Source organism: Hipposideros armiger, unplaced genomic scaffold (genome assembly GCF_001890085.2).
Source record: "Hipposideros armiger isolate ML-2016 unplaced genomic scaffold, ASM189008v1 scaffold_332, whole genome shotgun sequence".
NCBI classification, from domain to species: domain Eukaryota; kingdom Metazoa; phylum Chordata; class Mammalia; order Chiroptera; family Hipposideridae; genus Hipposideros; species Hipposideros armiger.
The window spans coordinates 475791-489369 of record NW_017731682.1 but is presented as its reverse complement, the minus strand read 5'-3'; the positions used below and the strand labels follow the sequence as shown (position 1 = coordinate 489369).

The 13579-nt window shown below is 53.1% G+C and overlaps 1 protein-coding gene across 7 annotated transcripts in view; it reads right to left on the bottom strand.

Annotated features, from left to right (window-relative positions):
• The window catches only part of TSPAN9 (tetraspanin 9), a 209972-nt gene that overhangs the window by 78218 nt on the left and 118175 nt on the right, over positions 1–13579 (bottom strand). For 6 of the 7 annotated variants that reach the window (XM_019660984.1, XM_019660983.1, XM_019660980.1 and 3 more), the window contains one exon: positions 8107–8186. In XM_019660984.1, the coding sequence (XP_019516529.1) occupies positions 8107–8169 (63 nt within the window). In that variant the 5' untranslated portion in view covers positions 8170–8186. Of the gene's footprint in view, positions 1–8106; positions 9003–13579 lie in introns of those variants that run through there. The other variant, XM_019660978.1, reaches the window with a different exon arrangement.

The following is a 13579-nucleotide window of genomic DNA, read 5'->3' as shown; positions in this document are numbered from 1 at the left end:
AATACCCAAAACTTTCCACTTTCAATTGACATTCCACTGGTGGAACCATCAACTGATACAGTCATTCACTTTGGAAAACAATAGGTCGTTATCTAGTAAAGCTGAAATTCACAAACCCTAAAATTCAGCGATGCCACTCTTTGCTACATATCCTAAAGCAGTTCTCTTCAAAATGTGGTCCATGGAAATGCTTAATGCTTAGGAACTTTTTAGAGCAATTCAATATTGCCAGAACATTCAAGTGCATTATCAATGAACTCGTTTGGATGTAAGGGAGTCAGCTGTGGGATGTAGGGGACTCAGCAGAGCCACACCTGAGAATTGGAAGTAGAAAAGCTGGTCCTTCACAGATACTTTCAGAAGCACTTTCCTAGAGAAACTCTTGCATATCTGTGCCAGGAAACTTGTACAAGAATGTTCACAGCAGAATGTTTAAAAAGAAGGAAATAACCCAAACGCTCATCACCAGAAGAATACGCTGCAGCAGACTCACATACTGGACTACATGGAGCAGTGAGAATAAATGCACTGTGGCCACACCTATCAACATGAATGAATCAATAAACATAGCATTGATTTTTTTAAAATTCAGAATGATTCCATCTGTCAAAAGTTTAAAACCAAGACAGGTGCAATGATGTGGTGTTGAAGGATGCCTACAAATGTGGAAAAACTATAAAGAAATACACTTCACACAAAATTTAAGGATGATGTTCCTCTCTAGGGAAGGCGGGGGTGTGCCCAGGGAGGAACACACAGGGGCTTCATGGCTATAGCTAATGTTTGATTTCTTGAACTACATAGTGGGTACATGTTCATTATATAATTTTTAAACTATATGAATTTACACATGATATATTCCACAATTTGAAAAAATTTTAAGTGATCGTTTTTCTGGTTAGCAAAGCAACCTGGACCTGGATCTCCACATGCCCCATGTGTCACCTCAGGTCACAGGCCAAGTCACCCCACAGAGTGCAATACTGAGTATGCCAGAGAGGTGACCTGCCTTTGAAGCACCAGGGCCCATGGGGACCCTGCAATATGACCATTGGCCTCGCTGGCCTGATCCTGGCCTGATCCATTACACCAAGAACAAAGAGGGGCAGAGGAAGCGTGTGGACTTCCCCTGACAGGGGTGGCCAGAGGTATGTAAGCGTACAGCACGGCAGGTACAGCTGCAGGCTCTGAGCCTCCTCCCCTCCCCGATGCCTTTCACTCCATCTTCTAATTGATCTGTCTGGACCTCCCACTTCCCCGTTTCTCCTACGTATTCCTAAGACTAGAAGACATTCAGAACAATCTCCAGCCTAAAGAGACATCTGGGGCTGCTTCCAGGGAGGGCTCCAAAGCGCTGCCCGCCCGGCACTGTCACTCCAGCCCCAGGGCATCTAACTTGCTGCTATAGGGGGCTACCTGTTCAGATGCTAGCACCGCAGGAAGTACAGTGGTAATCCCTGCAGGTGCCAGTCACTGCATGCGACATGCCATGCCTCCTGCAGAGCAGGGCACCTACACAAGCACACATTCCTTCATCTGGGCCCCATCACAGCCCTGTAGAGGGCTGATACTGTCGTACACAAGGATACCCGGGCACCAAGAGGTTAAGGAAAGCTTCAAAACAGGCCTTGTTCCTGGAGCCTGACTCCTATGTCGGTGGCAGGAGCCGGAGGAGAGCATGGTCTCTGTTCATGTAAAAACTGTCCAGTTGAATCGACACCCTCATGAAGAACCCCTGGAGCAGACGGAAAGCTCTCTGAAGGCAGAAGCCATGTCTCTGTTTTCCTTGCCCAGTCCCCCCTCATCAGCCCCACAAATGGGGGCTCCCTATATGGTACTGATGCAGTAAGCTACCCAGCGCAGGGGAGACGACACGACATTTTGACTCTCACCTGAAGTCCCACGCCTACTTAGAGACAGGGTCGGGGGGTGACAGCTATATCTACACCCTGGGCTGCTCCCCCAACTGCAGATCTGCTCACCCTTCCGACCACGTGCCATTTTTAACATCGCTGCCCCAACCCCCACCACTTCTGCTAGCAGATTAGCTTTCAAATGTGAGCAGGGACAAAGCTGGCTCAGAAGACTTAACTCTGCCCGACGGGTTTAGCTCAGCTTCAAAGCTTCCTAACTGGAACCAAATAAGCGGCAGATTGCAGCTGGAAGGGAGAGGCGAAGGGGGAGAAGGGCATCTCTGTAAGCTAGTTTACCTACAGCAACAGCTTGCAGCCTGAGCAGCACAGCAAGACTTGTCGTGGGGGACACCGCCGCAAAAACAAAATATCCCTTTCCTCAGAGACTGGAGACAAACCGAAGAGCATCTCCAGGCCCGGGGCATACTTCACAGCAGAGTAGGGCCTCCTTGCTCTCAGAGCCCTTGCCAGACTCAGCACCCCAGGAGGCCCCTCCCCACTGGCACCACCCAGCCTTTGTTCCTCTGCATTCAGCCCATTTCACACATTCAGGGGGCTGTTGCTCCCACTGGACTGCAAGCTCTCCCCCAGCACAAGCTCTAAATCATCCTGTCTCTGTCTCTCTCCAACCATCTTCCTTGCCTGGACCTCGTCCTCATTTATCCAGCAAACTCCTATTCATCCTTCAAAAACCAGGCATCATTTGAGCTACTCTGTTACCTCCATTTCTTGTCTCTATTAAGCAATATTAATGACTCTATTAAGTGGCTTTACTGAGCACCTACTGCTCAGAACTATAATTATCTGTTTATGTGTCTCACTTCTCCATAGAACTCTGAGCAGCTCAAGGGCCAGGTGCCCCATAAATGCACGCGTGTGCACTAGCCACAGAGCATCCCATCAGCCCTTTCAGTAGAAGAAACAGAAAAGACACATAACTCACTAGGCCTCTTTTCCAAACTAGGAAACTCCTAGAAAAAACACGATTTGTGTTTTCCTACCATATCTGACAGGAGCAAACATTTCAGGGCGGAAGTCAGACAGCCGCCCCGCAGGAGTGGGGAGAAGGAAAGGACAAGTCAAGTCAGGCCACCCGGATGCTGGAGCCAGGCCTGCTGCTGCCCCTCCCTAGAGTGCTGGGGCGAGAGGAGGTGGCCCCGCTCTCACCGCTCCCTTGGCAGCCCTGTGTTCAAATGCTTGTGGAGGACAAGCCAGATGACCTCTCGATTCCACGACTTCCTGGCCCGAGAAAGCTGATCTGCCCTGTGCAAGCCCAGTCAGCCCGTCCTCACCAACTGGAGCCTCCTTGCACGCAGCAAGCATTCAGTAAATAGTTGTGGCATGAGTGAACGGACTCAACTGGGACCCCAACAGCCCAGTAAGCCCCAGAGCCCGCCGCCAAGTTCAGCCAAGGGCAGCCAGGCACATGGAGGCACGACAGGGGGAGGGTGAGCACCCCACCCTCAGAGGAGATCTGTGAGGTTTCTGTGCTTTTACTGTCCAGTGGGATGGTGAGATGGTGGGACAGGGCGGACCTGTGCCCTTTCCTTAAGGTAGTGACAACGCTCTCTCTGATTCAGCCGAGACGTTCTCTGCTCTACCCTCTTCCTCCCCACCCCCTCTTGATTGTCACCAATGCTGGCTCTGACATGATTTAAAAATAGATATTAAGACAAGGAAGTTTAATTTTTAATGCTTTGGAAAGGAAGTGAACACAGAGCCGGCATTCCCTCATGGCCAGGTTCCAGGGTCTCAGAGCATCAGCCAGGCCCTTCACCTGCCCCTTTCCCCCCACAGCAGAGCCATGCCTGACCCACCCCAAAGATGGACTTGTAACAGCCCTTTGGGAGGACAGCTTGATGGCTCCTGGGAAGCCTCTGAATGCCTCCTGCTGTCCAGCTTAGCCGGGATCTCCTGTTTAGAGAGGCCAGGGCTGAACCTGTCCTGTTTAGACCCTCAGCCCACTCCCACTTCCATTCCCAAGTAGAAGGCATTCCACAGAGTCCTTATGACAGCCCAGGCCATCGAGCACCAACTGTGCACAGACCCCTGTCCTGGGCACCACAGACCAGCAGGGAGCCAGGGAGCCCACAGAGGCATTCAGTGCAGCCAAGCCAGTACCAAACGTATGCCTCAAATGCGGCTGGAGAGCCTTAACCCAGCTGCCTGCCCCCAGAAGGCAAGGAAACATTCTGAGAGGGGTAGAGCCACAAAACTCTGACCCCTTGAGGGGAGGTTAATCAGGGCCCCCACCCAGCACCCTGCCATGGCAGCCCTGTGCCAACCTTTCCCCTGCTCCGGCAGGCACACTGAAACTGCCTCCTTAGCTAATTGGCCTTTATTAAGGGAGCAATCTACAAGGAATAGACTTTCCATCGGGGCCAGAATGTCACTGCTCTGCCAGCCATGGCTTAAAGTGATGGGACAGCTCTGCTGGCAAGCATGAAAAGTGACCATTATCCTGAGTGGCAATTATGCTAGCAATCCTAGCCCCATCGCCACCCCTCCATATCAGATAAGAACTGGACTTGGGCTGGGATCAGATTGGCTGTCCTGAGAAGGAGACGCAGGCCCCCAGAACTCAGAGCCCATGTTATACTCTCTCTCCCCTACTTGGAGTGAAGAGCTCTGAGCCTCCTTTGCCCTCTTTGGGGGCCTTAGATTCACTTAGATTCTTTAGCTGGAGTATTCCACCAGATGACCCCGGAGGACTCGGAGATGTTCTGACTGAGGGAAATACCCCAGTGGTTCCCACTGCTGGGAGAAATAACTTGGGGTGGGTTCGATTACTAGTGGAGAGGCCCTTCAGGGTGGGAAAACTTCTGTCCCAGTTCAGGCCTCCTGTTTCCTTTCCACCAAGAAACCAGCATCCTCTTGGCCCTGAGGGTCAGGGTGAGGTGTGCTGGGGAAAAGAAGAGGTGGCACTCAGTCAGAAATGACCACTGGCTGCCCCCTCCTCAACCCCCACCATCTATATCAGGCCTCAAATTCCATCCTGGGTGCCAGCCAACATGGCTAGCGCTGTCTGGGTGAAGTCAGCAGTGCCAGAAGCGACCTGGACCCCCACCCCGCAGCAGGCAGGCACCCAGTATAGCTCCACCTCCCACCCTGCCTGGTGATGTCATCCAGGCCCTCACCAATACCAACACCCTAGAAACTCAACCCCGTGGCAAGAAACCAGGGAACCTCAGGCCTGTGAGGGGTTGCAGTGTGAGACAGCTGCACTGGGAACCCTCCCAGTGGACTTTGAGGCGGCAGCGGTGGGTCTAGAGAACTACCAGGTAGGCGCCGGGATCTAAGAAAAATCTCTATCATTGATTACAGGCCTCAGGTTCAACTTTAAGGCCTCAAAAAAAGCCTCCTTTTAGGATTTGAGCTATGAGACCAGAAAAAGCGATGGCTACATAATTCCTAACAGTTGCTCTGGGTCCTGGAGGACTCGGCTCCGACCAGCCCTGCATACCTCCTCGCCCCACCCTCTCACTACCTCCGGTCTTTCCCTCCCTGTGAGCACTGGAGAGAGCAGAGGTCTCCCAGGGGTCCTGCCCCACCTGCCTGTGGCCCAAGCAGTTTCTCTTCTCATTTGGCTCCTTCCTCTGCTCCTTCTCCCATATCAGGCCCAAGTATCTGACCGCAGGAAGTCTTTGGGTAAAGCTCAGTAGCCCCCTGTGCCCAGAACCTGGCTAACAGCCTGCTGTGCCTGCTCTTCCAGATCCCAACATATACTCTCCACACACACAGGCATCCATTTCTCTTTTGCTACATCTTCCATCTTTCCTAAGGTCTGTGTCTTATTTCATCATCTCATACTCTACTAGCATAAAAGAGCTTTGAGCCTCAATTTTTCCCAGCTTATAGCATATCATGAGAATGCTGAAAATATTCAGTAATCAGAAAAGTTGGAGACAAGGAGAGAGCAACTCCTTGCCTGGTAAGAGAGTTGTGGTAAGGTACCTTCTAATCAGGAAGAGACAACAAGTCCTCTCACTATAGGCCATGAAGGAAGGCCACTCCATCGACCAGCTCGTTAACCTCTGCCAAGCTTTTAAGGGAAGACAGAAAGAACTGCTTGTCACCCCAGAGCTAACGTGCTAGGAGAGCCTTTATCACAGGTAAGTCCCTGCCAAGTGGGACTTGGGATCCCTGCAACACAATAACGTGTGGATTTACCACTCCATTCATTCACTCACAAGCATATAATGAGTGCCTACTAAGTGCAGGGCACAGACCATTGTGCTGCCATGTGAGGAGGTCTCTAAACCAAGTTGCCACCATCCTGGAGAGGAAAGCAGCCTCAGCAGTTATACCCACTCCGGCCACCAGGTGGCAGGGTGGGGGCGGGGAGGAGCGCTGCTGAGGTACTGGCCAAGACAGTGAGCATCCCCAGGAAGGTCTTTCTAGTAAGTTGTTAAGATATGCAGAGTGGGGCAAGGCACAAAGAGACTAGGAACAAGGACAGAAAGGGAAGCTGTGCACAATGAAAGAGCAGTGTTCATGTAAATCCAAAGGCACCGGAGAAATACACACGAGTGCTTGGGTCACACTAATGCTGATGAGTGAGTCAGAGGACCAGAGGCACTTGCCCAAAGGTGGCCACAAAATCATTCTTGACATTCCAGTACTTCTGCCCCAGTTTCCAAAAACCCTTGCCACGGGACAGGTAACACACTAATAGCAGTGGCTGGAGGGCCACTCCAGACCATGGAGGCATCTGGGAAAATCCAATTCAAATGATCTCAGACCAGGCTCCTTGGAAGAGAAGCAGCAGCCAGTGCCCAAGGCAGGGAAGGGAGCCCCCTCCCCAGAGAGAAGGCAAGGATACAAGATGTCCCATATCTAATGAGACGAGGACAGGAGGGGGTCCGTGATGACAGCCCCCCTCCCCCATTAGACTGGAAAGGACACCCAGTCCTTAAGGGGTAACACGATTTGGCCAAGGTCACACAAGAAGCTAACACAGAACCGAGACCAGAACCCAGTCTTCTTCCCGCCCAGCCTGAGTGTTCCCCTCTGTGGGAAAAGTCATACCCCCAACACACCCAGAAGTTTTTCAGTCAAAGCCAGTCACTTCCCACAAGTGTAGAATACCAAAGCACAACTGTTTCTACCCAACTTCACTGTGAATGACTTTCTCCTGCCTCCAGTTCTCCTCCTGGACCCCAGGCAGCTGACAGCCTCCAGCAGGCAAGAGGACAGGCCCTGAGGCAAAGCCAAACATCTGTGCTGACTGTGTCTGGGCTCTGGTGAAGAAAGGCGGAGGCAGCAATTGGGATGAAGGAACAATTAGCTATGAAGTTAAGAAGTTTTCAAATTCGCCTAACTAATATTTCTTATATGTGACTGTGTGTGCTGCATACACAGCCTCCAGAATCAGAGCGCAGGGAACAATTCCGAGCGGCCCCACCCACTCTAGAAAACAATCTCTCACCAAGGATGGCGGCAGTCCTAACTGACCCCTTTCTCCCTTCCAGTCTCTGAGGCTACCGTTGCAGGGAGTGCTGGCGGTCCATGGTGGAAGCACATGGCCAGCCTACTCCCACTGCCCAGTCCACTGCAATCCCTCAAAAGCAGCTGCCTACCACCCGATGGCAGCACCCCTCCCACACCCTCCTTTTCCCCACAAGCCCTAACTCAGGGCATGTCTGCAGGCTAGCAAGCAAGTCTCTTGGCTTGGGACAGGGGCTATTCCTCCTCTTCCTGGGGATCACTGACAGGAGGAGCAAGAGGATGTGACCTCTACCATCCCCATCTCATGCTCAGAAAATGCTGCAGATGGTATTCTTGCATATTCCCGAGGAAACCAAGAAACTCAGAAGACCATCCACACTTGTGTCTGTCTTCAACTCAGGTCACAGCTGTTAAAAAATCTGACCCCACGCCTACTGCTGTAGGTTATCCAGCGGAGGGCACTTCCAGAATGGGTTCTTATAGGGGGAGAAGGTGGCTGCAAACTTGAATAGAGTAAGTCTCTCCTGGAAGGCAGGCAAGTTGGAGCTTCCATTCAGCCACCAAGGAGAGAGAGGAAGAGGAAGATACAAGTATGAAGAGGGTAAACGATTAAAAAAAAAACAAAAACCACCTACCGTAGTGCAGAGAGCAGAGCAATGCAGCACCGAAGAGGAAGAAGGTATCACGCTATGGTAGGCAAAGAAGAGGAGAGGAGGCAAAGGGAGGGATCAGCCCAAGGACTTACCCAGAATATCAAATTGAAGAGGAACATCATGTACTTCAAGCAGCAGAGGCAGCCCCTGGCCATGTTGCACTTCTTAAATTCTAGGAGGAAAACAAAGGACAGGTCCAGGTAAAACACCACGTACTTGCTGCCTTTGGGAGCATTGTACTTGTCAGTCTTGACGCCAGCCTCGGCGCGGCTCTGGCCCCGGGAGCCCGCGGTGCCGTAGAAGGCGCCGGCAGTGAAACCGCGGCCGAACGGGCGGCCCGAGGTGGACGGTTTGGTAAAGTCCGAGTCCTTGCTGTCCAAAGATGGACTCCGGTGGATCGAAGAATCCTCGCTACTCGACTTCTCCATGCTCGCGGCGTTCCCGGGGGGCGCGAGGGGCGGGGGGCATCGCTCCCGGAGTGGGACGGAGGGGGCGCCCAAGTCGTAGCCTTGCACGCCCCCTCTCTGTACCGGGGCGCACTCTGGGTCGGACCGCGTGCACAGGGGCCTCCGCCTCTCGGAAGGCGCCCGGCTCCCGGCCGGCTAGCCCGGGGAGGGCTCTGCGGCTCAGCTCTCAGCGCGCTCGCGGGCGCTCTCTGGGAACTGGCCTGCGTAACTTAGCGTCTTTGGGGAGGCTGCAATTTGATTTCTCTTTCCAGAGCTTTAGCTTGCCTCCCGGTACACTGGCTGTTTCATGAGAGGCACCAGGGCCCCGGGATCCAGGCTCCCTGAGCACACCTCGCCCAGCCCAGCAGCGGCGCTGAGCCCGACCACTTTGAGGGCTTTCCGCCTCCTTTCTCTCCTCGACTTTGCGGAGCTGCTCGCCAGCCCTGGGCTGGCCGGGTGCGCGGCGGGCAGTGGCGGGGGATCCGCCGCAGCTGCCACCGCTGGGCTTTCCCTGTGAAATCCCAGCCCAGACTCCCGACTCCGAAATCGCACGGAGCCCCCTGGCCGGGCCCTTGGCCCCGCCCCCTGCTTTGCATTCAACCAATGAGCGCGAGGCCTGCCAGCGAAGGGGGGCAGCCTCCCCCTCCCCAATGACACCATATCTTTAATAGGATTAGCGTTCTGCTGTGTGCCTACACCGGTGCTGCGAACTCTCGCTAAATGTCAAGGGCTCCTGCTGGGGGTGAACTAGAACCTCCATGGAAAGGCACTGGCCTCGTCTACCCGAGAAAAGAGGGTGGCAGAGGAGGGGAATGGCTGGAGGTACTAACCACCCAAGGAAACCGGAGGAAAGAAGGAAAGGGCTGGGGAGGACTGAAAGGGGAAAGAAGCGTGGCCACTGTCGCCCTGGCCGCCGCCCCCTTTGCACACAGGGGCCTCTCTGACCCAGGGCGCACGGTCTCCCAGCTACTCTGTCTGTCTGTCTGTCTGTCTGTCTGTCTGTCTGTCTGTCTGTCTGTCTCTCTCTCTCTCTCTCTCTCTCTCTCTCATGGTTTTCTCTCTTTCATGGTTTTGCACTCGTGAATCTGTCTACGACGCACCAAGAAGGGACTGCAGGAGCGGCGTGAGATGTGGGAAAGACGCATGGGGCCTCCGCGGGGCGCGCGCCGCTCTCCCCGCCCCCTCCGCGTGCACGCGCGCGCACGTCTCTGCGAAGCCCCTGCAGCTGCGCGAGTCCCCCTCGCCCGCCCGCGTTCCCAGGTGGAACGCCACGCGGGTTGGGACTGTTGCCGGGCTGAGAAAAGTATGTGGCCGAGGTGGTGTCCTCTCTATGCCAAGAGTGATGTAGGAGTGCTGTTGGACACAGGCTGCGTCCTCTCCTATAAGGAGTACACGAAAGGGGTTGGTCAGGGAAACAGCGGGAAGAAGGCTCTTGCTAGGGGCTTGGGAACATCCAGAAGGAGGCTTCATCCCACCATAAAAACACTGCGCCTGGGGCAGCGTTCCCTGGGCTTGTGCAGAAGTCTGCCCTGCCGACCTGGGCTACCACAGTTGGCAAAGACTAGAAACTTGGGTGAGGAGCCCACCTCACTTGTATGCCACCACCAAGACAGTGCTAAGAGCACCCGAGAGTAGGGGCCAAGTCCTACTAAGCTCTGTATCCCCATCACTTAACACCGGGCTTGGTCTGTGGGGGGCGCTACACAGGGATGGCTGGATAGAGAACTCATGCCTTCCGTGCGGTGTGAGGGTGAAATGGCCTCCCCAGATGCCGTCAGACACCTATCCCACACCTGCTTCACAAGGGCCAGGCCACTGAGGAAACAGATGTAAGAGATGCTGCCCCCTGCCCTTCAGACACACACAATGGAATCAGAGAGGGAAGGACATTCATCACCAAGGCCATGCTGGAACAGAGCTACTACAACTGGCTATGGCCAAGGGGAGGGGGACATATACTCACACCAGAGGGACCTCAAACCCTCATCACAGGACTGCTGCAGTGGCCCTGTGGTGGCCCTGCGCAGGCTCCCAGGCAGGCCTACCTCCTAGGGGTGCAATCACTCGGGCTCTGCGGGCAGCTCAGCTTCTTCCCAGGGGCCTGTGGTGCTGTTACTATTCTGAGCCAGGTCCCCACACAGAGGGCAGCCCAGCAATGAAACCAAGTCTACGTCACAACCACAGCATCTTGCTGTCTCCTGGTTGGGCACAAGGTCCTGTGGGTGTCATCTACAGGTGGGGGCAGATGTCTGGCTGGCTCCTCTCGGAGCCCACAGACTCTGACTGCAATGGCTAAACACCTCTTGTCCTCTGCAGTCTCTATCACAGGCTCCTGAGGGCTCACGCTGCCACTTCATTCTTGCAACATTGTTTCTTTGATGCAGGAGAGGTCATTTACCAGCTGGACTAGGTGTCAGGAGACCTGTTCTTCACTCTTAGCTCAGTTTGTAGCTGTGTGATCAAGGGCAAGGTAGTTTGCCTCCCTGAGCTCCTATTTCCTCCTCTTTAAAATGGGGATTAATAAAGCCGACCCCCAGAGGTGTCCTGAGAATAAAGTGATCTGGCACATGTGAGAACAGTCCAAGGAACTGTTGTGCTGAACAAATATAAGGGGCTGTTATTACTAGCCTCAGATGGGGACTTGGTGTCAGCAAGTGCCCTCTTAGGCGGCCCCTTCTACTTTCTTTTTATCCTTCTCCCCAACTCACACCTCGTTCAGTGAGAATAACCTCCCCATTGTCGTTCCACTTTCATTTCTGCTTATAAATAGATTCGTGCCAGTAACTATTTCCTCAGCAACTGAGGCCCTGGGGAAGGGGGCGGGGGGCAGAGAGTGAAGGTCAGCGATGAGGCTGCCCAATACAACAGTTCTGCTCCCTCCTGGTCACACTTGTCACAAGGGCACTCAAGTCCCACTCTTCAGTCCATTAACAAAGTTTCAGTGAGGTCCCATCAGGGCCCCCAGTTTAGTTATTATCAGAATAATAAGAGCAACTCAGATTTATTATAAATCCTCATTATACCGCTGGCACCAGGCTTTACACGCAGTAACTCACTGAATCTTCATGACAACCCTATGAGATAGCTATGGTTATTAGCCCATTTCACAGATAAAGAAACTGTGATTTTAAAGCTTACATTCTTTACTCTTTTGGGCTCTAAACCTAGTTCCTGCACTTGGGAATCTTCCAGTCTAACAGACAGACTCTAAAAGCATACAAGGAACCTGAAATTGCACGTCCTAATGAAAGCTCATTGGATAAAAGGACCCTGAGTATGGGGCAAACGGGAGCAGTGTGGTCAAGGAGGTGCCACTGGACTGATGATCATCTGAGTCCCCAAGGAGATGGCCCTCAGTTATCTTGTAGAGGGTTGGAAGAAGGAAGGGGTGCAGGGAGAATGTAGTCTGCAAGCCAGGAAGCTAGTCCAGGAAAGGAGACAGCTTGGACAAAGCTGGGAGAGGAGCCACAGGAAGGCAGGTTTAGCATCTGTCCTCCCTCCCACCACGAACAAACGATGCATTCGTAATAGATTGCTCATCATGGGCAGGACACTAAGCAAGGACCCTGGAAGATACAAAAAAAGATGTGTGAGACATGGCTGTAGGCCTTAAGGAGCTCATAAGCTAGCCAAAGAGACCAGCTTTTATCCCCAGGCCAAGTACCTACAGAAGCCCAAAGCAGGGTGAGACAGCAAGCATGTGCCATGAGCTGTCCCTTGGGTCCTCCCCTTGCAGAAGGGCTCTCTGGAGAGGGTGTGGAAGAGGGAGGGCATTATCTAGGAAGGAGTGGGTATGGTCCATTCCGGGGCAATCAGGACTCAGGCCTAACTAAAGCAGGAGAATGTGTCTGGGACTCAAAGTGAGCGACTGTGCAAGCCACTGCATGACACATGAAGAGTCTGGACTTCAGCCGGGAGCTTCCCAAGCAGTGGGGGCACACGACAAAGTTGGTGCCTAGGAAGCCGGGCCTGGCAGCAGGCTGGAGGAGAGGCCAGAATACCAGATGCTACGGTTTACCTCAATTTCTTAGATTTGGGTACAGAAGGAGCCACCAGAGAGAAAAGGTAAGCTGAGACACCACTCTCCTGCCTCCTCCTGACCCTCAACCACTCACATGTCAGGGGAGCTGGAAGGTATGGACTGCCCTTGACGATCTCTGAGCATGTGTACAAGACAGAGCTGCCTTTTCTTTCTTTCATAACAAAAAAAGGGAAGCAAGTACAGAATTCCCAGAGGGGAGGAAGAGAAGTGAATATGTGAAATCAACATGCAACATCTCTGCTGACTGACAACTGGGGAGATGTGAGCTTCAGAGTAAATGCCAAGCCCTCTCTGCCTCTCACTGAATTTCCCAGGCTCGCAGTGTGAGGCAGAGCTCACGCTTGGGTCTCTCACTCACCCACGCACACTCAGCATTGATGGGCCAACACAGATCCCTTCTGGACCTGTGCTGCCTATTTCTGCATTGGGCAGTGTGTGCTGCTGACGAGGTATCCTGTCCCTCTATGCCTCAAACAAGGCAGCCTCACCCAGAATTTACCTTAGACACAAAGTGGCACTTGCTATTCTAAGGAATGGGTGAGATGAGCTGCCAAGACAGGAGAAGGGAGACTCACTTTACTCCAGTATTTAAACTCCAAAACTGGGATCTTCTTCAGCACTATAGAAAATACTCTAATTGCTCAGCAAGCCATTTACCTACAGTGCCAAGAGAGGGGACTGCAGAGGTCCCTAGCAGGGGGCCCACACCCTGAGACGTCTGTATGCAGATCCGCTTGGCAGGGGGTGGTAAGGAGGGTCCAGAGGCAGGGGCGAGTCAGCTACGCTATGGAAATTGAACAGCCAGAACAGCATGTGTTACCGCTTGGCCAGGATTCAGGAAGGACAATGATGGTGAAAAAGTCGGGGTAGAAAAAAGCTAAAGGTACTTTTGTTTTTCATTTGTTTAGTTTCTGAGCCTAGTAAGGAAAACAAACAAACAAACAAACAAGGTTTGGCTGCAGCAGGAGGGTCACAGTTAGATAGAGAGATGACTTGCTCAGGATAATCTACCAGGAGTGGCCTGGGTAGCTCCAGCTCCTTCGCTGTGGAGAGGCCTGCCCCTCCTTCCTTCGGACA